General features: G+C 40.2%; 1 protein-coding gene across 1 annotated transcript in view; it reads left to right on the top strand.

Moving 5' to 3' along the window:
* Window positions 1–23,524, top strand: part of LOC126175490 (cyclic GMP-AMP synthase-like receptor) — a 243,609-nt gene that overhangs the window by 133,751 nt on the left and 86,334 nt on the right. Inside the window, exon 6 of the mRNA XM_049922310.1 lies at window positions 14,288–14,452. Within this exon, the coding sequence (XP_049778267.1) occupies window positions 14,288–14,452 (165 nt within the window). The remainder of the gene's footprint in view (window positions 1–14,287; window positions 14,453–23,524) is intronic.

The following is a 23,524-nucleotide window of genomic DNA, read 5'->3' on the forward strand; positions in this document are numbered from 1 at the left end:
TTTCGAGAAACGCTTGGAAGCTGCAATGATTGCTTCCCACATATCTCTTTGAATCTTCTGGAAGCTTTTTATATAGCTCCCATATGATTTCAGAATCGGATCTTCTTCCTCTTAAATGCGTCAACTTTCGGTACCAATACTCGCAGAAATCTTTCAACGAATTCCTGCCCCTGTTATCATGAAGTTTGGCCATGATAAATTCACGCCACAAATGATTCTGTTTTTGTTCGGACCAATATTCTTCTGTAAATTTTTGCTTAAATTCTTCGAACGTCATTCGTTCGGTATTCAAATTAATTCGCGTCACTTGCTAAGGCGCTAATTACTACGTTTATCTTTTCCTGATCAGACAAGTGTACAGGAAACATTCTCTCACAATTTTTGATGAAATCTAACGGATGCCATCCGTTATGTTTCTTGGCGGGATCGAAGCGTTCCTCACCTTCCAATAGCTTCGTAATTGGTGTGCCATTATAGACAACACCAGGCCTATCTTTGATTTTATTCTCAAGATCGAAAATTTTACCTTGAATTTTCGAAGTATTTTGTTCACACTTTTGTACACATCCGGTCACTTTTTCGCCTAATTCTCTTTCAGTGTCTGAAACTGCCTTTTTCAACTGTGATATCCCGTGTTGACATTCGTTTACGATCTCAGTTTTAAGACCGAAAACTTTTTCGTCTACTTTTGTTTCAACCAGAGGCTCTACTTTCTCTTGGATGCTGAGAATTTCAACATCAAACCTACTGTTAATGTTGTCAATTTCCTCCTGCATAGTATCCATATTTTTGTTAATTGTGTCAATTTCAAATTTCATATTATTTACTACAGAACTTAAACTACCCACTTGTTGTTCTACCTGTTCTATTTGTTTACTAATTTTAATTCCTTGCTCTTCGACCTGTGCTTTAAGCTGATTATTCTGTGTCTTGAGCTCGTCAACGTGTGTTTTAAGCTGATCATTCGGTGTTTTTAGCTGCTTTGCAACGTGTGTTTTAAGCTGATTATTCTGTCCTGCAATTTGTTTGGCTAATTGTTCGAATAAATCGTTCATGCTTAAAATTTTCACACTGTTTTGTCCTACGGAATCGGTGTGTTCCGATCCTACTTCAAAAGTTTCTTTCATTTCTTTCTTTATCTGTGGAGAATCAAACATGTCAGTGGATTCATTCACGTACCCACTATCGTCTACAAAGTCATCCCCTACTTCTTGTTTTATCCCTTGCTGTGTTCGAGGCAATCTCGACATTTCAATCTGTTCATTAACATGTTCATGATATTGTATATACGCCAATTGCCTTTCGCTAACGCCATCTGTTATCTGGCCGCGTAAACTCCTGCTATTGCCATGCGCCTCTTCCATTACGCTCGGCACATCTACTCTGTCTACTCTCCCGTCCATACTGAATGCAAATTGCACTACACTATTGTATTTGACGTTCACTGTTATTTATTTTACTACATTAATATTGCAATTCGTGCCACTGAACATCCACTGTTCGGTATTCACATTAATTTGTGACCGACAACAACTGGATGTCCTGTCACCTGGAAGCCACTTGTAACGTCTCGCTCTCGCGTACATTAACTCTTTAAAGCCTGTACTATGGTAAGTTGACGGGCTTCACCTTATAAGAAAGGATTTTAGTAAATACGTTGACCGCGTGTACCTGAATGGAGGCAAAATCAGACTTACACCCACTCGGTAACAACAATAATACGTCAAGCAAGTCTAAAGTGCAACTACACGTTAGAATGGACAAGAAACATACACAGCAGATGCTACCAATTGTTAATAATACGGTTGCCAGCCTAATTAGGCACTAACTGAGTTTCTTCCCTGTACAAGAGGAAGTACGTTCAAGCATAACAACACGTAGTAACACTGCATTATATGGTAAATTCAGAACCAGAAAAATCTACTGAACTGATATTTTCACTATCTGTACTAATTTGAGCAAGCTATAAATACACAACATTACACTATAATGATTACTACAAACTGCGTTTTGTCTATTGATCCGACTGAAATCGGGCATAGGTTACCCTAGAAACAGCACTTTTGAAACACACATACAATGTCAATTTTAAGAAGGGTAAAACACTGATAAATTTAGGTTTTATATTGACTTTAACTTTGCTGGTCAAAGCAGTTCAGCACACTTCAGGATTCAAATGAATAGAAAAGAAAGAAAGAAGAAGGGGGGGGGGGGGGCACCCTGAAACTGTTAAGATCACTGTAGTGAAAGTTTGATCATTGAGAGCCTTAAACATTCTAGATTTCTAATATATGATTTACCACTCTTTTTGTCTTATTTCCTGCTCATTTAACTACCGTTATTTTTGTCTCAATTTAAATAAACTTCATTACTAAAACAATTTCAATATTATCTTCCAACTTGGTCAGACCTATATTATTCGTCCAGTATTTCATTAACAACAAAGTTCTTTAAACATCATTCTAACATAGATAGGTCTGCAGGTAATTATTATTAACAGAAACTTTAAATCTTCATCTTGGGATACTCGGATTGCACAACATGTGGAAAGGACCCTGTCTAGGTTAGCTGTGAGGATAATTAATTGATAGGACAGTTCTGGTAAAATTTAAGTTATTATTGAACAGTATGTAGCAAAAGTGACACTGGTCCACACGAATACAGTACTGAAAGTTTCAACCTGTTCGTATCGATGAGGCGGTCGGCAGGCAGCGATATGGCGAGGCACAAAGCACACGTGCAATTACAGCAATGGCTCATGAAATATCGGCACTTTACTTCTTCATGGCGTTGTAATGCTTTTCCATTTTGTGCCTATGGAATATTGTTATGCTGTATAGACGTCGGAAACAGCGCATCCGAGGCTCAACGAAACCACTTGTTCCAGGAGAGCCTCCTCAGTTCAGCTCGTGTTTCTCAGATCGCTGCCCAACTCCGACTAACTCTGCTGAGCCTGTTACGCCGTACCGCGCCCGTTGCATTTTCCCGCGCTCGCCTATCTCCACCTTTTCCTGCTCACCTACAGACAGGGTATTTACCAAAGGTTTTACATTCCACATATTCTAATACATTGCCTACGTATGGACCAGGCATACAAATACAACTTTCACATCTTACAATAGTTTCAATATTAGGTACACTTCCCTTCGATTACAACATTACTTGAAATTTGACATAAATATTAAAATTTACATCAAAATTTGTTTATAGCTTTTTCAACATAATGGCATGAAACAAAAAAGAAATGAAACCAGAATATCGATTATACTAATTTATCGAAATTCAGAAGACAAAAATTTATTACATATACAGTAGGATAGCGTTAGTGTTGTTACAAGTTGACGCAGTGATAGCAGCATACTCTCTCTGAAGTGTCCTCTGCCTCTTGAAATGTCCTGTAACAAGTTGTTTAAACCTAGGATCTAATAATGTCACAAGCATATTAACAGTCAATGTGTTAAATGGTTTCATTTTTTCGTTGATTGATTTAATCAAGGAATCCAGAACACTTTGTCCTTAACTAGTTGTTCAGCTGCCTTACAAGTGTGAAAAATTTGCAGCAATACCTTGTGTAAGAAGTATAATTAAAGAAGCAGTGATATGACTCCCCTGAGTGTGTTGTTGTTGCCACTTCAGAACGTTCAAGTACTTCTTAAATTCTTTTGAGCACGTGGGATGAGCTGTTCGATCGAGTTGCCAATTCTTATATCAGTCTCAGTTCTTTCTTGTTTGCTTTTTTTTTAACATGGTGCAGTTTGTCACTGGCTAGTGTTAAGTTATGAAAGAAATCCACAATAGCCTTTAATTTCAAAAAAATTTTGAAAAATGTTTCTACTTTGAAAAAGTCATTACTGTTAAGTTGATGCAGTGGGCAAAACAGGGTGAATGTCAAATCCTTAAAATTTAGGCAGTTTTTTCAATAACTGCAGTGTTGTCTATAATAACTACTACTGTCTTATCATGGATATTGTTTTCTACTAAGATTTGATTCTGACCTGAAAAAATGTAATGCTAAAGTAGCCTAGCAGTATGTCCAAAAGTTTGCATAATATTCTCAAAAAACTTCTTTTTTTCAACATCTTGTTATCTGGAAAATTACTTTCATATATAAAAAATAGTTCTCATAAAAATTGGGCCAATATATTACTTGTCAATGTTATGTTGAGCTTCAGTGTCTTAGAAGGATGGGGAAAGGAGGAAGAAGAAGAAAAAGAAGAAGAAGAAGAAGAGGTAGGTCACCATAAGGAATAGGGATGCGAGAGGGGAAGTGTTTACTGGTCTGCCACGCAATGCAGCTACCTTAGGTGTGCACGCTTGCTGATGAACTGCAGCAGATACAGTGTAGACTGCACATGGGAATAACTAGATTGAAACTGCGTTGAAGAGTCAAGGGTGGCTTCTTCACTCGTTATGTTTTTTCTCTGTTGAGCTGACACTCAGTGCAAAACAAAAGGGCCATCACTGTACCGCAGTGCTACAGCTGCTATATCACTGAGGTTGGTAGCATTTGTGATCTTAGTGCAGTCAACATAAAGTGTGTAGCTTGTAGAAGTTTTGTTGGGCGTTTCGCCTTTCATCGGGGGAAGCTCACAGAATGGTATAAAGACTGCAATATGGTATTAATGAAGGGTAAAGGAAGGTGTGGCGAGAGACAGCAGTGCTGGCACCTTCATCCATCATACCAATGTATTCCTATAATATACCTGTGCCACTCAAAGTTTGCACTTGACAGAACCTGATAGATAGTGTTTCGTCTGCTTCACTGTAGTGGCGATACAACAGCTTCGATTACACAGTAGTTGAGTATTTTCCATTATCACTGGAAAGTTCCAATTCGATTAATAAGGCCTATATTTACAACTTGCAATGATTAGTCATTTGGCACATATATGCATTAATATAGACACTGTTTTATAAACACTGAAAATTTTTATTATGTTCCGATTTGCTAACACAATGGGAGAACTTCCACATAAATCATCACAAACGCAAGTTGTTTATATACCTGGAAGACAGCAACACAGTAATTGTAAAGACACTGCCAGCTGATTTTGCTATGCTTTATTAATTTCAGTTCAGATGGTGATAGGGTTCACGTTCGTTTCTCACTTGGTAGTCTGCTATCTCACAAACTCAAGTGAAAACTTTGGGTGCTGAAATAACAAATGTTTTGAGAAAGTGCATTATAGAGACATATATGTTCAGATGTGTTGCTTATTTGTAGTAATGAATAAGAAAATATATTAAGCCTGTTGTAACACAATTATTCAATGATTTGTTACGGTTGGCAGTATCTGTAAACAGAACACAAATGACACTATGGCTTCAGATTTCTATTACAAGAAGGGTGGCAGGGGGGGGGGGGGGGGGGGAGTGGGGGCTTGGAAGGAAGGGGTGAAACTGCCAAGAAATACCTTACAAGAAACGAAACTCAGCATGGCAAAAAAAATGTTACCGACATGTGCATCGATTCTGCATTGTGATGATCTGGAGTTTTTATCACTTTTAATATGGGTGAAACTAATTTTTCATCTATAATAAAGTGGCAAGTCAGTGGCAGTATGCCTTCATTCGCATTGCTTTTCCACATGCCCATTGTAATACTAAAAACAATTAGATTTTGTAAGGACTTTCTGTAATTTAGTTTTTATCTCTTCCTATAGTTTTGAAATCAGTGAACATTCAAGTGTGCTTTTATCTGGCAACTCATATCTGCTGTCCAAATTTTTTTCAAACCTTGATAGTCGGAAGTTCTGTACAGCAGCATATTGATAGCCATCATTTGTGCATAAAGAGAATCAAGTTCTTTTTTTATATTTGAACTGGTGCTGTGGAACTAACTTCTGTTTAAATAATTTTTATAGAGCTTCTTGATTCTTTTGGTTGCACCTCTTGCATTTGATCTACCTCACAAGTTGATCCCTCACCTTTGAATTCTATTACTAATTCGTGATTCCTAATTTTTCACCATGCTTCCATTTAAGTGGTCTCTTAAATTAATCCTAATCCCTGGTCATGTTTATAATCTTTAATGCAGATGGTACACTTTACAAACTGACTACTATCCCCACTTTCTTGAAAAAATTCCACACAGATGATCGATTTTTACAGTTCATTTTCAAAACAATAACAAAAAAACTCGATCTACACACCTCTTACATAAGCACAATAATCTTGGAAGCATGGAATTTCCTCAGCCAACAGAGACTATCAGTGACATGTGAAAAGTACTGATTGTTTCATGTTGGCACCATTCAGAACACTTCTTAGCTACTGTCCTCTTTGTCTCACTGCTGCTGACAGTGATATAGCAGTTGTGGCACTATAGTTGTGTGATGAAGAATAATCGTGTTGTTGTGCAGTGTTTAAATAATGAAATGAGTGATGGAGAAGCCATTGTTGTCACATTGAGGTCACCTCCTATGATACCCCTTAGAGCTACAATCTTTAGAGACAGAATTCTTCCTCATGACACTTGAAAAATTATTAATCAGGTTGCAGAATGGCATAAACTTGAAAAAATGAGAAAAAAAAAATAATGGTGAGCTTATTCACCAGCTGCACAACTTTCAAATGAGGGGTTTCAGCATTAATGGGCAAGAGCTTAAGAAACATCTACAGGATTTGGAGTTTTGCAGAAACATTTCTGGACATTCAGTCAACTCTTGGCAAGAAGAGATTAGATTTGTCTCACATGCACTAAAACATTCACATTTTGCCCAAATTACTTAAGAATATGCAATGCAATGCTGTGACAGCAGACAGTATGTAAGTACAGCTGTATATTTTAATGATTATGTCCAGCCACCATACAAATAAAAAAAACATGACACTCTACAGGTTGTGCTTACACCATATTTAGTTTTGTGGGAGCTGGTGTTTCCTTGAAGGAACAAGGTCCATCAGTTGACCACAGCATGGGCAACCAACACATGAATGATATTTGTGCTTCTGCAGAAGCAGAAGTGATGCAGGGGCATTAGGATTGTGTCAGCGTTATGTGTTTTCAAACTGTACACATTGACAAGTACAACTGAAAACACTTGTAAGTACAATGAGGAATCGGAAACAAAAGAGGACAGTAGAAGATGTGTTTAATTAATAATAACAATAATTGTATTTATTTTAAAATACATTATACAGTACAATCAGAAACACTTAACAAATATTTTAAATATCATTTTTTTCCCTCTATGAACTGTGTTGTATTAGAGCAGCCTTACTTACAGTTGTATTCCTTGGTACAAGCAAGTAAGCTCTCACATTTGAAGAAGAAAATCAGTATAATGCACTTCCACAAAATCTAGTTATTTATTTGAGATTAGTGTTTAATGCCCATCAACAACAAGGTCATTAGAGATGGAGCACTAGCTCGGATTAGGGAAGGATGGGGAAGGAAATTGGCAGTGCCCTTTTGAAGAAACCAACCTGGCATTTGCCTGAAGTGATCTAGGGAAATCATGGAAAATCTAAATCAGAATGGGCAGATGTGGGTTTGATCCATCGTCCTCCCAAATGAAAGTCCAGTGTGCTAACCACTGTGCCATCTCACTCGGTTCATTATTTACGTGTGTTGTTTTTACCATAAGCATCTGATCAGTACGAGATGTGCATGACCGTGAGTTGTCATCACTGGAAGACAAACAAGAAAATTTCATCTTTCACAACCCCTCCCCCACAGTGACCAATCTGATAACAACATACTTTATAAACAACTTAGACTGGGCAAGGTGCCACCATATTTGTTGTTGGTTAAATACCTCCATACAATCTACTTTCCCTCTGCACTCCAAACACCATGGAGGTAACAGGAAATGACAATTTTTCAGGCACTGATTAAAAAAAAATTAAACGACAGGACTATTGATAGTTCAACCAGACTACCAATAGCGATGATAGTGTGGATACTATCAATTAATTGATAGTTTATCGATATGGTCCCATACAATTGAACAATATTCTAGGATGGGTCACACAAGTGATTTGTAGGCAATCTTCGTTGTAGACTGATTGCACTTCCCCAGTATTTTACCAGTAAACTCAAGTCCACCACCTGCTTTACTGACAACTGAGCCTCTGTGATCATTCCATTTTATATCCCTACAGAGTGTGACTCATTAATGTTACAGTCATAGGATACTACTTTTTTTGTTTTGTTTTTGAAGTGCACAATTTTACATTTCTGACCATTGTGAGCAAGTTGCCAATCTTTGCACTACTTTGAAATCCTATTAAGAACTGACCGAATATTTATGCAGCTTCTTTCAGACAGTATTTAATTATAGATAACTGCATCACTGCAAAAAGCCTGATGATTAATACTGCCTGCAAGGTCATTAATATACAACATGAACAGCAAGGGTCCCAGCACAATTCTCTGGACACACCCAAACTACTTATATATCTGACGATGACACCAAGATAACATGCTGCATCCTCTCTACCAGAAGTCTTCAATCCAGTCACAAATTTCGCTTGATACACCATATGACTGTACTTCTGAAAGTAAGCACAGGTTTGGTGCTGAGTCAAATGCTTTTCAGAAATCAACTTGACCGCCTTGATCCAAAGCTTTCATTATGTCATGTGAGAAAAGTGTGAGTTGGGTTGCATATGATTGATTTATGGAATCCATCTTGGTTGGCACTGAGGAGGTCATTGTGTTCAAGATACCTCATTATGTTTTAGCTCAGAATATGTTCTAAGACTGTACAACAAATTGATGTCAAGTATGTTGAACAGTAGTTTTGTGGATCAGTTCTACTACCCTGCTTGTACATGGATGTGACCTGTGCTTTTTTTTGAAGAACTGGGCACAGCTTTTTCTTCAGGGATCTATGATAGATTACAGTTAAAAGAGGGGCTAACTCAGCTGCAAATTCGGTATAGAATCTGACAGGTATTCAGTCAGGCCATGGAGCTTTGTTCAATTTTAATGATTTCAGCTGTTCCTCAACACCACTGACACTAATTCATATTTCAGTCATCTTTTCAGTGGTATGAGGATTAAATTGGAGCAGTTCTCCCAGGTCTTGTGTGTAAAGGAAAACTTGGAAATGGAGTTAAGAATTTCAGGTTTTGCTTTGCTACCCTCAATTTCAGCTCATGCCTCATTCACTAGGGACTGGACACTTAACTTTGGTTCCACTAACAGCCTTTACATATTTCCAAAGTAATTGGTGTATGAAAGATCTTTTGATAGTATTCTGCTACGGTAATCATTGAAGGCATCGCGCATTGCTCTCTTGACGGCACACATGTGTCATTCAGCATTTCTCTATCTACGGTTTGTTTTACACCTATTATGCAGTAATCTCTGTTTAAAAGTTTCTTTGCAGTGACTGTATACCGTGGAGGTCCGCTCCTATTATTGACTGTTCTACTGGGTACATACCTATCGAGGGTCTGGTCAACTACATAACTTGAGCCATAGTTCCTCTGCATGCTCCTGCCCTGTGCTGAAAGTGTCAAGGTCCTCATTGAGATATGACACTACTGATTTTTTTATCTAGTTTATTGAACATATATATGTTCTGCATGTTTTAGTTGTCCTTTGTACATTGGTAATCATTGTTGCTAAAACACTGTTTTGTTTTTTCTGTTGAGATGTAAGTAGTGACTTGCCCTGGTTCTATACTTGCGTATTGAGCTGTTTGTGGCATACAGACGAATGTTTTTTCTAAGGTACATTATACTCTAAAATATACACTGAAGAGCCTGAGAAAGTGATACACCTGCCTAATGTTGTGTAGGACCCTCACGAGCTTACAGAAGTGCCACAATATGACATGGCATGGACTCGACTAATGTTTGAAGTAGTGCTGGAGGGAATTGATACCATGAATCCTGCAGGGCTGTACATAAATCGTTAAGAGAATGATGGGGGTGGAGATTTCTTCTGAACAGCTTGTTGCAAGGCATCCCAGATATCCTCAATAATGTTCATGCCTGGGGAGTTTGGTGGCAGAGGACATAACAGCTGGAAAGCATCCATGTGCTTTGTTACAAACTGTACCTTGAGTGTGAAAATAACCTAATAATGGAGTAACGTATTGTGTGTGGAGTACCACTGGGATCAATACTGGGCCCATTCTTGTTTCTAACCTAAGTTCATGACCATCCACTTGTTGTAAAGGGTAGTTCAAAAACTGTATTATTTGATGATGACGACAAAAGCCTACTGATCAAGAGAGCAAACTCAATCTCACAAATGCAGCTCAGGTGACAGCTGAACAGGGCTACAAGTGGTTCACAGCTAACAGTTTAAGTCTTGATCTCACAAAGATTCATATTGTGCAGTTTCAACCAAAAATAATGACCTTTTATCACAAGAAATAGACATTAATGGTAATACAATGAATGGAGCACGAAGTTTAAAATTCCTTGCAGTCCATCTGGATAACAAGTTAAAATTGAGTTCAGTGTGTAATGCACCTAGAAATAGCTCTCATTGTGTTGACCTAAAGATGAGAGTGTTACATACTTCCTTTCCCTGTTGTCTTACAGAATTATTTTCTGTGCCTAAAATTAAGAAAGTATTTGTTCTGTTAAAGCGAGCAGTGAGAATAGTGTGTAAAGTACACTCCTGGAAATTGAAATAAGAACACCGTGAATTCATTGTCCCAGAAAGGGGAAACTTTATTGACACATTCCTGGGGTCAGATACATCACATGATCACACTGACAGAGCCACAGGCACATAGACACAGGCACAAGAGCATGCACAATGTCGGCACTAGTACAGTGTATATCCACCTTTCGCAGCAATGCAGGCTGCTATTCTCCCATGGAGACGATCGTAGAGATGCTGGATGTAGTCCTGTGGAACGGCTTGCCATGCCATTTCCACCTGGTGCCTCAGTTGGACCAGCGTTCGTGCTGGACGTGCAGACCGCGTGAGACGACGCTTCATCCAGTCCCAAACATGTTCAATGGGGGACAGATCCGGAGATCTTGCTGGCCAGGGTAGTTGACTTACACCTTCTAGAGCACGTTGGGTGGCACGGGATACATGCGGACGTGCATTGTCCTGTTGGAACAGCAAATTCCCTTGCCAGTCTAGGAATGGTAGAACGATGGGTTCGATGACGGTTTGGATGTACCGTGCACTATTCAGTGTCCCCTCGACGATCACCAGTGGTGTACGGCCAGTGTAGGAGATTGCTCCCCACACCATGATGCCGGGTGTTGGCCCTGTGTGCCTCGGTCGTATGCAGTCCTGATTGTGGCGCTCACCTGCACGGCGCCAAACACGCATACGACCATCATTGGCACCAAGGCAGAAGCGACTCTCATCGCTGAAGACGACACGTCTCCATTCGTCCCTCCATTCGCGCCTGTCGCGACACCACTGGAGGCGGGCTGCACGATGTTGGGGTGTGAGCGGAAGACGGCCAAACGGTGTGCGGGACCGTAGCCCAGCTTCATGGAGACGGTTGCAAATGGTCCTCGCCGATACCCCAGGAGCAACAGTGTCCCTAATTTGCTGGGAAGTGGTGGTGCGGTCCCCTACGGCACTGCGTAGGATCCTACGGTCTTGGCGTGCATCCGTGCGTCGCTGCGGTCCGGTCCCAGGTCGACGGGCACGTGCACCTTCCGCCGACCACTGGCGACATCGATGTACTGTGGAGACCTCACGCCCCACGTGTTGAGCAATTCGGCGGTACGTCCACCTGGCCTCCCGCATGCCCACTATACGCCCTCGCTCAAAGTCCGTCAACTGCACATACGGTTCACGTCCACGCTGTCGCGGCATGCTACCAGTGTTAAAGACTGCGATGGAGCTCCGTATGCCACGGCAAACTGGCTGACACTGACGGCGGCGGTGCACAAATGCTGCGCAGCTAGCGCCATTCGACGGCCAACATTGCGGTTCCTGGTGTGTCCGCTGTGCCGTGCGTGTGATCATTGCTTGTACAGCCCTCTCACAGTGTCCGGAGCAAGTATGGTGGGTCTGACACACCGGTGTCAATGTGTTCTTTTTTCCATTTCCAGGAGTGTAGAAGCATTTTTACACTCAGTTACTGATATTTATTTTTTACTAGTTTCTGTTATTGATAAAAAAGATTGTTTTGAACTGTGCTATTCACAATGACAGTACAAGAAAAACAGTAATTTTCATGTAAACTTTGCCCTCTTGTACAGGGTTCAGAAAGAAGTTATATGCTTTGGTGTTAAGATATTCAATAAGTTCTTATCTAATATAAACCAAGAAACTGAGAATCCCTATCAGCTCAGAAGAAAATTAAAACATATCTCATTAGCCACTATTTCTATAATTTATCTGTATTCAGGGACTGAAAGGTTCAGTCAGTCACATGGCAAATAGTAATGTGCATTATAAAGGCAAATAACTAGTAACAAGACAATATAAATATGACTAAACATTATGAAAAGGACAGATTGCTCCTCACCATAGTGAGGAGACACTGAGTGGCAGACAGATACAATGAAAAAGACTGCTAGACACTATTTAGCTATTGTAGTAATTCCTTCATCAGGGAGGACACAAAATTCACTCACATTCACACAAACAAAATCATATGCACATGGTTGCTGTCATCTCTAGGCGCTGGCCTGGCTGCTATTGAGGCTGAGGTGAGTAATGATCTAGCAGGTTTGGGTAGTGTGTTTGTGTGTGTAGTATCTACCACTCAGTGTCTCCTCTGTGAGCCAAGTAGCAACATATCCTCTTCATATTTCTATGTACTCCAAACACTCACCCTAGAAATATCTCCTATTACTCATATACAATTTTATCAATTTATAGCCAGCTCCTCCAATCTAAGCTTCCCTAGCTTGTCAAGTAATATGATTATACAACACAATCAAATACTTTTATCAAGATGAAGGAGCACTCCAGTTACAAAATACCCATTCTGCATTGCAATTGTTTTCTAGTCAATTAATTGTGTGCTGCAGCTAATGATGATGGCTTGGTTTCCATAAAGCTGTTCTGATTCTTTAATGTTACATTGTGTTGACTCTGAAATTTTATTAGTTTAGTGCATATGACTTTCTCAATAACATTAGAAAACGTAAATAAGAGTGAGGTTAGCCATTATAGATGTATTGCCTTTCTTGTAAGTCAACTTTTTTAACAATTTTCTTAGTATATTTTCGTATATTTGAATCCTGCATGATTTACCATATGGAGGTATACCTTAGTGATAGCTGGGTGGTGCTCTGTAGCAAGTGATGTGGATCTTGCTCATTGACTCCTTTATCCTAGCAAAACATTGTGAGAATGTTCCTTCCACTTGTATGCTAAAAGCAGAATACTTACTGTTCTCATCACAATGCTTCAGACAATATACAGTGTTCTTGATTCTATTATACAGGCTATTACCCCATAGTTAGCAAAGAAAATATTTCATTGACATAATCAGATCAATGTCCTTCACTATTATGTTCCTAAATTGTTTAAGTAATGGTCATCAGAATCACTTTAACTTGCAAGCTAGAGTTAATTATTCTATACCCTTGCACTACTATTTAAACGTTGTTGGTGTTTGATTGCACTCAAAAATCAGCTCATCTGGTTGCTGGAATGAAAGGTACATGCTACTTGCCATCCCCACTTAACAACATACTTCGTAAGTCAACATTCTCAAGTCTTGGAAATGTAAACATGTCACTTTTCAAAGAAGTCCACAGTAACACAAATGTAAAAATGTTGCTTTTCAAAGAAACAACATAAGGTGCTGTACCATACTGACATTATGGAAAATCCTTTGACACTTAGGTCACCCCCAGAAACTTCTGCAAAAATACTCAGTGTGCACAGGAGTGCAACCTAAGCCCCATGTTCTGGTTAGGGGAACCCATTGTGTAGTAATGGCTGCAAATTGACAAAGCATCGCTGCCTGCAGGTAAACTGTACGCATCTCCCATAGACTAATGACCAGATGTCTGTGTTGGTCTGAGTTGCTGGATATAACATTCATGATGCAACTGTCTTATGGCTACACTTACACATTAACTCTTTCCTAGAAATTGAAATACAGGATGAATGATTCACTATTGTGAAAAGCAAATTATCATTAGAGTCGAAAATGGTATATTTCATATTCTGTGTAGAGCTGATATAGATTTCTAAATGAACAGTCTGATGTTTGATTGGATTATCTATGTATCTGTGGCTTACTGGTGAGTATGTTATGACAGATAACAACTTTTACTTTCAAGATTATGTAAAAATAATGTAAAGTTTTACTATGAACAATATTTTTCTGTATCATTTTTAATTTCTCCACATTTCAGCACAAAGTATCCATTTCTCTTTCAGATTGCCAGATCTTATTCAGGGCCAGCTATTACCCTCAATGTAGAACATGCTACACAACCAGAGATGAAGTTTTCAATTGACCTTGTTCCTGTCTTTGTTTTCCAAGACTGGCCAACTACAGTCCATAAACTGCACAAATATAAAAAGACAATGGGTGATGATAAGGTAAATATTGTTCTGTCATAAATGTTGTATGTCTGATGTTTGTCTGTGTTACTTAACTACACTCATGCTCATAAATTAAGGATAATGCTGATACATGGTGAAACAACGCTCTGGTGGGTGGTTTGTGGGTTTAAATCACCTGGGGGTATGACCATGCCCTGCATTTGACCTGCGGTTGTCGTGCGGTGGTGCTGGCAGCAGTCCATATACACAGAGGTGTGTTGGTGCATGTCAGAGTACGGTGCAGCGAGTAAGTGTCCATACATTTTCAGACATACTAATGGTGACTATTTGTTGAAAATGGCTCAAAGAACACATATTGATGACGTTATGAGGGGTAGAATACTAGGGCGACTGGAGGCTAGTTAAACACAGCAGGTCGTAGCGTGTGCCCTCCGTGTGCCACATAGTGTGATCTCAAGATTATGGCAACGATTCCAGTTGACAGGAAATGTGTCCAGGCACTGCAGTACGAGACATCCACAGTGTACAGTACCACAAGAAGGTCGATATCTCACCATCAGTGCCTGCAGACGGCCACAGAGTACTGCAGGTAGCCTTGCTTGGGACCTTACCACAGCCACTGGAACAGTTGTCTCCAGACACACAGTCTACAGATGACTGAACAGACATGGTTTATTCGCCCGGAGACCTGCAAGGTGCATTCCACTGACCCCTGGTCACAGGAGAGCCCGTAAAACCTGGAGTCAAGAACACAGTACATGGTCATTGGAACAGTGGTCCCAGATTGGGCTCATGCATGAGTGGACTACAATGAAAGGGACTTCCTTGGTTGTGGTTTTGTATTTTGCAGGTAAGCAGCATATTCCAAGGACTGAAATGCTGAAACTGTTAATAGGTGATGAGATTCAGACTTGATGCTTGCAAAAGTGGGTGGCCAATTTTTTCATGTGTACCTAGGTTTAGCAACGAGAATGAAGCTCCAGTGTCTAGTTTAAAAACTAGTGACTGGTTACAAATTTGAAAGTAATCTACAATTTGTCGTGTATTCTTTGTATATAATTGTCAGTTATGTGCTGTGAAAAATTGTTCTGTTTCCATCTGTGCACTAGAGCACTTTTGTGAATTTTAAGAAGAGGAGTGCTTTTTTGAAGAGTGTGGCATTTACATTAAAAATGTGTGTGTGCATTTTCTGCATCTTCACTTGTCTGAGTTTTGAGCAGGAGGAAGCACAGAATCTGAACATGAAATAATGTTGATTTCCATGTATTCCTGCTTTACATTTGTCCTGTGTGGAACAGAGGATGGTTTTCTAGTCTTTTGCAGGCAGACCAGTTTTGTATGTCTCGTGTGATGACAAAAATTGCACTCAGCTTGCCTGAAGAAGCAATTCTTCTGATCACAGGTGACATTGCATTTAACACATGACTTCTCTTAGTGTTTAGCTGGAGCAGTGTAATTCGCCTTGTGCCAGTGCAGCAAACACTGTAATGTTGAAGCAGGTATGTTATGTGTTCTTTCCATGTTTCCTTTGTCTTGAACTATCGAAAGGGCGGAGACAGCAGCTGAATTCCTTCTTTAGGTTCTGGCACCTTTTGCTGTTTATCTGCTTGAGCTTGTATAAGGCAAGAAACTGTGGACAGAAGCTCATCCAGTGAGAGGTGCTTCCATCTCATTGGCGGTGGCATAATCATTCATGGGAGCACCCTCATGCTGTGGTGGCAACTGTAGAAAATGTGATGGGGTAACTGGTGGCACATTTCATTTGAAAGTGTGGCTGACTGGATAGTGGTTGATACTGCAGGTATAAGGAACCTATCCCAAAGTTTGTAAAAGTATTTTTCAAACACCCTGCATAATTAAATTATGTATGACATGTGGATAGACATGTAGTGGAAAACTGATCTGCTCAATGTTAATAGTTCCTCATGGATGCTGCCATTTTCAGTTACACACACACAGGCATGAGTAGATCTATTTTTCAGAAACTGTGTGAAGAGATGCATGATATCTCCAACCAGCTTTTTTACGGTACCACCAATCAACTTGTGAATAATCCTAGTAGATGAATCCATACTGAGAGATAATACTATACATATTTACATTATCATGAATTATCTGTGCCATGTCTGTATGGCATATTTGTTTCTTGGCATCATGTCGTATGCACCACCTACAAAGCCAACTTTTGGCTTGAAGGATATCTGCCATGATGTGTCTAAAAAATACCTCTTTGGCCTTATGAAAAACATCAGAAAAACCAGATGATGTGTACAGTCAGTGGATAACGTATGTGGAAACAGTGTTTCTGCAGCAACTGCCAAGATAAATTTAATCAAATAAAAACTTTTCCTGTTAAGAATGGTCTGTCTGATCATGATGCACAGCTAGTTACAGTGTATGACATAGCTCCGTACAGCAATGCAAAAGAGTCCTTCAAAATAGTGCATTCAGTTAAAGATTTAACAATTGAAAATTTTAGGGAAAGCTTGCAACAGTCAGATTGGGATGAGGTGTATGACGAACCTGATGCTAATTTAAAATTTAACCTATTTCATGATACCTTTGTGAGAATATTTGAAAACGGTTTCCCTAAGAAAACAGTTTAATATAATTGTAAGAAACCATCTAAAAAGCCGTGACTTACTAAAGGTATAAAAAATATCTTTTAAACAGAAAAGGGAAATGTATCTCATAGCTAGGAGGAGTAATGAGCAACAGCATCAATACCAGAGCTGTTTATAACTGATGAATACAGTTACCCTTTTATGTTAATAGATCCATTTACTCCTTCACAATTAATGTATACAAAAAAGACTTGATTTAATCTAGGTTATATTTTGGGGAAAACAGTTTTCTAAATAAGACAAGGATATTTATTAATAATGTTCAGTATTTTTCATCCACATCATGAGCACTGCTTACATAATTTCAGTTCATGTCTTTGAGCAGTTTCCTAAAAGAATCAATTTTTTCTCACTGATTGCCCACATGAATGCAGATGTAGTAGATTTTGTATCCTGATCAGTATTGAGATTCAACATAAGGAGTTGCATGAGGCAAATGGGCAGTGATGCTGTACGGTGATAGCAGGCAGCACAGTCAAGGGTGATGCTGTTACTGCTGGAGTACTGGTTATTCTTGGTGTTTTACTGTTCCTGTTACTAAATATCAATAAAACAAATATCACACTAGATTAATTTTTGACCACCCTACTGAATGGCCACATAAAATTCCTCGTAAAAAATAATTTTGTTTGTATCGGGAAACAAAACGGAACTTTGCATTGACACTGGATCTTACATGAAAGACATGGCATGCAGTATTTGCTTGGGCTGACTCGTGCTACACACAGCAAAATCAAAATTGCAAATGTCTGCTGACACACAAAAGAAAATGCACCTGGTGACACTAAGGAGGAACATCCTGTATGTTCAGCTTCATGGTGCTGGTAGGATACACAATGTGGGGACTGCAGTTTTGCAAATTGAACAGGGTGGAGTGGGAGAGGGGAGAAAGGAGCTAATGAATGGGTCAGAGGGAGGTTTGGGAAAATGGGTCTTATTGTTTAGCGGGAACCAGCAGATGCTTGGGACAGGAATGTGACACAGACACCAAGCACAGGTGAATTTGTACAGTACATGATAACGGTGTGGAGTGTTTTGGAAAGGGGTCACAGAACAGAGGAAGGGGAGACTACAAGGAAGAATTGTGGGTGCAGGATAAAGGTTATGGAGGAAGCAGCTATTGGGCAGGGAGGAGGTGGGGGGGCAGCGGAGATTGGGGCCAGGATGAATAGGCAAACAAAAGGTGTGTTGCAAGCACAGCTCGAATTTACATAGTTCAGAAAAAGTGGTATTGGGTGGGAATGGGAAGGATCCAGATGGCATGGATTGTGAAGCCTTTGAAATCTATCATGTTGTGCTCAGCTGCATGCTTTGCCACTGGGGTCAACTCTGGTTTTGGTCACAATTTAGCGATGGACATTCATTTGGGTTGATTGCTAGTCAGTGGTCATGCCAATATAAAATGCTTTATAGCAATTGCAGCAGAACTAGTGTATGGCATGGCTGCTGTCACAGTAGGCCTGTGTCTGATGGGACAGGTTAAGTCTGTGACGAAAATGGAGAAGGATATACTGAGTGAGTGGATCATCTGCATCATGTAGCTTAAGATACTTCCTCCTGATGGCATGTAAATTTGTTTCTTGAGCCACTGTCATGGCACAATAATCAAAAAGTTGTCCAATACAACATTTATTAAACTGAAGAGCCCAGGATTTAACTCAATTTTTGGAATATGTAGCTATTTCCTCTGTCGGCTCACTAATTCTACAGTAGTATGATACTGTCATGTAAAAAAAAAAAAAAAAAAAAAATGCAGTTCAGATACAAAGGCAAGGTCATTTATTAATAAAACATGTAGCACTGAATGCGTGTTTATTATTGTCACAAATTTACAGGTAGATAGAGCTGCCCATGTGGATGGAGAGTGCAGCTCTTGATAGAAACATTGGTTATTCCAGTATATATAAAGATAAGTGAGATACTTAAAGAACCTTCCAGAAATGATAAATATTAATTAACAAATAATTTCTGTTGGTTGGGCTTAAACTGGTGATCCACAGAATGCCAGCCAGTGATGCTAATCACTATGCCACCCTTCTTGCACCAGAGCTTGCAGCCTAGCTCTCCTGGAGTAACAGTGATCCACTGTTTCAGGAGTTCTTGCTGCATCACCCTTGATCTAATTCTTGCCAGTGTTCCTCTGCATGAAGGCACAGGTGGATTCTCAACATTCTTGTCACATTGTTGCATTAAAGGTAGCCTCTCCCATTCAAGCTTTATGATTGTTCAGTAGGTCTTCAGTTTCCTTGTACATCCCATTGTCGACCTAACCTTCAGACCATAGTAGGGCTTCATACAGAGAATATGGAGAACATTTTTATGCTTGTGTCTTTTTGATGAAAGTTCATAACCCTAGGCTTCATGTGTAGTGTCCAGTAAGTGCCGGAGGATCCGATACGGCTCAAAATAGTGCTTTAGCAACTTTTCTGATAGACCCTCTTTCCACATGGGCATAAAAACCCCTGAAAGATCTCTCAAGCTATATCTCACTGGCCATTGCTTTGCATTATAGTACTCTCTGTTTTTTGTCTGGGCATCCAGGATCATTATGCAAGCCAGCTGCTGGGCTTCATCAGGGCTGGTATTGAGTCGTTTCATTCAGTCATCTGGAATATCATCCAGTTGAAATGGGAACAATGTATCCATTGTTCTTTCAGCCTGGTGACTGTGGAGCAGAAAGAATAGTGTGAAACTGTACTGTGTTGAATGTGAGTGCCATAATGGACAGTGTTATATTCAAATCTCTCTGTTTGACATTAACATACATTAATAGCATATCTGTGATGCCATTCATCTGTGGATGGTAGGCAGTTGTCATTCTGTGGGTGATGTAACAATGTGAAATTACCTCTGATACTAGTCCCAACTGGTAAAATTTTCCACAATCAGAGAGTAATGCACAGGGTGCTCATTGCTTCCAAATAATGACATCTGCAAAGAAATTTGCTATTTCTGGAGCTTTGGCAGTCAGTACAGCATTTGTGACAGTGTAGTGGGTGCAATAGTCAGTGCAGACTATTATCCATTGATTTTCATTTGTTGACTTCAGGAACCTTACAAAGAGATTGATACCAATGTAGTGGAAAGGTGCTGCTGCAGGTGGGATTAGTATCAGGGGACCCAGAGGTAATTGCGACACTTGCTTTCATTATTGGTCTTAAAGTCACTGACATAGCGTCTAATGAATTGATAGACACACGGCCAGTGATTCCTGTGTCTGACTGTGCCTGGAGTCTTCACAAATCCAAGTTGACGAGAGGTTGGGACATCATCATAATACTCAGTGCAACTGCCCTAGATGAACTGGGATGATAAGCAACTATTTCCATCCTATCAGATCATAATTACTCTTACACAATGCTTCGTCCATTAATTGGAATTTTCCTTTGATTGTTCCTCCTCCTCCAAGGGTCCTATCATTTTCACCAGTGCTGGATCTTCGCTCTTTTCAATAGTAATGTCATTTAATGCAGGGATGCCTGAGATTTAAGCCACACTGCTGCATTCTGCCAAAGGATTTCCTCAAAAGTAGTTGATGTCCTTGTGTTTGCATCTGCTTTCATATACCACTGTGATATCTCACTCCTGAAGCCTCAGTCCCCATCATGTCAGTGGACCTAATGGATCCTTCAGGCTAGTAAGCCAGTATAGAGAATTTTGATCCATCACAACAGTGAATGATTTGCCTAGTAAATACACCCAGACTGTGTTGATGGTCCAAACAGCTGCAAGGCACTCTTTCTTGATTTGTTGAAAAATTCTTAGTTTCTTTCAAGCAGCCTAGGGTGTCCTCACTGTGAGGCAATGGAGATACACTTTTCTTCATGATTTTGTTAGTTATCAGTAGTCGACACAGGAACGCCATGTGCCATCCTTCTTCACAAGAGCCACAGGAGAGGACTAAGGACTCCCTGAAGGTATAAGTGATGTCTTGCAGCATCTTCTCCACTTCCTCCCGCATTATCCATTGTTTGGACAGCAACACTCTATAGTAGTGGTGGCTAATCGATGGATGATCCAAAGTGTTGATATGTTTCACCACGGCAGCTTGTTCTGTCTGTTCTGCACCCATCATTTGAAAGCACCTAAAAACTGAGACATAGTATCTATCTCTCACTGATATTGTCTCTTGTTCAGACCAGATTCTGTTGTCAGTAGCTTCCTCCCATGTATTGTCTCTGGGGAAATGGAGCACCAATCTTCACCAGTGACATAACCTTTCAGGATGATTTGTAAAGGCTCATGAAAATTAGTGATCCAAAGTTCTTCTTGTCCATCTACAATGCTTACAGTTGCTGCTGCCATGTAGATTACTTTTTTGAGCCTGTGTAACTTTTCACAATTGACAAAAGCGTGACAGTTAAACTGTGCATATCGACTGATGACTTGAACTAATTTTGTTTACAATGGTGGGACATCATCATCCTCAATAACAAACAACTGCCCAGAGCAATTTGTGTTTTCTGTGTGCTTGTTGGAAAGATTCATCAGTCTGGAGCTCTTGTCTTCCACAGTATATGACTACTTGTGATGCCTGCAAGCAGACCCATCTGAGAATAATACCATGACTACATTCTTTTAAAATGACAAATTTGGAAGTAAGTGTTCTGTCGTCTATAGTTATTCCTGCAAAAAATGTTCTGTTGACTAGACGTACTTCAAGGTTGCGACTTTCACCATAGTTGTTTCCATATAATGTAACAGCTTCTATAGCTATCAATGGTTAGCATTCCACATTACAGAAAGGGAAGTCCCAGAGTCAACTGGTGACTGGGCACGTTGGGCATTGACAGTGATGTCAATGAGAGTACCTGACATCTTGGTGACCATCATCCTTGGAGATTTTGAGAATCTGTGGTGAACTCACTTACTTAGATGGTCACATCCATTTAGTTTACCTGAAGGTAGGTGAGCGGCTGGTACTTCTGTACGGCACCTGAAAATAACTGCGACAGGGTGGGAAATGACCTCAACCTGGGTACGGCACTAGCCTTCATCAACTACAATTGTCTGCAATTGACAGATGTGAACAGGACAGTTGTGGTGCTTGATGTCTTGCCATGAAACCATGCCTGTGTGTCTTTTTCCAACCTCCAAATGTCTTCTGCTGGGTGTTATATGTTGTGGAGTAGTTGGTTGTACCATATGAGATCTTGTACACCTCCCTCTGGCAATTACAGTGTAGTTCTTGTTTCACCCTGACCTGTGAAGGACATGGCTATACAGAATTGCAACTTCCAGTTTACTGCCACAGTTGTGAAATTGTCTAGCTCCAAGGTCACACCCTCATCTTCACCTGCTATGGGTGCATACCATACCAACAAACCTTCACCTGCTCCAGCTAAATGACATGCCTCACAAAAAGAAAGATGGAAATCTAAAAAGGAGTGTTCCCAAGATGACTTTCTGTGCACATCTAGCCAGCCAACATCTGCACACCAAGATTCTAATCAGTCAAACAAAGGCAAACAATCTTCCCCTTCTGCACCTCAGCGTTCTTCTTCAACGATGTCACAATGGGTACCCTCACCGTGCTGACCTCTGTTTCATCAGGATGCACTGCCAACAACCAGTCTGCTGGTGAACCAAAGGTGAATACAGACACCTGTATCATTCTAATGGTCCAGAAACCTCCAGCCTCTGAAACTCGTCATTGTGCATGTTTGAAATTTGGCACTTGGCAGCCACCACATTGACTGCCCCCTTATTTGACCCATCTCCTGTTTGTCATTGGGTATGGTCATTCTCCAATGGTACATTTGTGGTATCAGCTTAAATCGATTTGAATTATAGCTCCTCTTGCAATCATAGTGTCCAGTTTTTTTTCCGCCTCCAGGAAACAAAATTACACCCTCACGATCACTTTCACCTCCCTTACTTCACTTCAGTCCATGTTGACCTCCCCCTTAAGGTGGAGACTCCAGCTCATGGGGGAGTCATGTTGCTCACTTGTGATGATGTCAATAGCCACACTTTCCTCACACACCCAGCATCAGGCTGTTACTGTCCATCTTTCCCTTCCTGGTTTCACCATCTCTCTTTGCAATGCCTCTTCACCCTTTTCTTCTGCTGTTACCTGGACAGACATTTTTCAACTTATTGCTCAACTTCCTCCTCCCTTTCTGCTACTCAGCGGCTTCAGGCTCTTGTCTAGTAGATATCTTCAATCAGTTCAATTTAATTTGTTTGAACATGGGTACACCCACATTCCTTTCCAATTCCAGCACTTCTTTTCCCACACCTTTTGATCTGTACTGCCCAGATTGCTTGTCATCTTGAGTGTTCAGTTATCTCTGATACACACTTGAGTGACCATTTCCCCAGTGTCATTTGTTTGTTAATGCCTATCCCATGTGTGTGTCAAACTAACTGACAGCTTTCCAAAGTTGACTGGCAGATCTATTCCTCACTGGCCACTTTCGGTGAACACCTTTCCCTTCCATTGATGATCAGGTAGAATACCTTACAAACGCTATCCTTACTG

This window comes from Schistocerca cancellata, chromosome 3, assembly GCF_023864275.1.
Source record: "Schistocerca cancellata isolate TAMUIC-IGC-003103 chromosome 3, iqSchCanc2.1, whole genome shotgun sequence".
NCBI classification, from domain to species: Eukaryota; Metazoa; Arthropoda; class Insecta; order Orthoptera; family Acrididae; genus Schistocerca; species Schistocerca cancellata.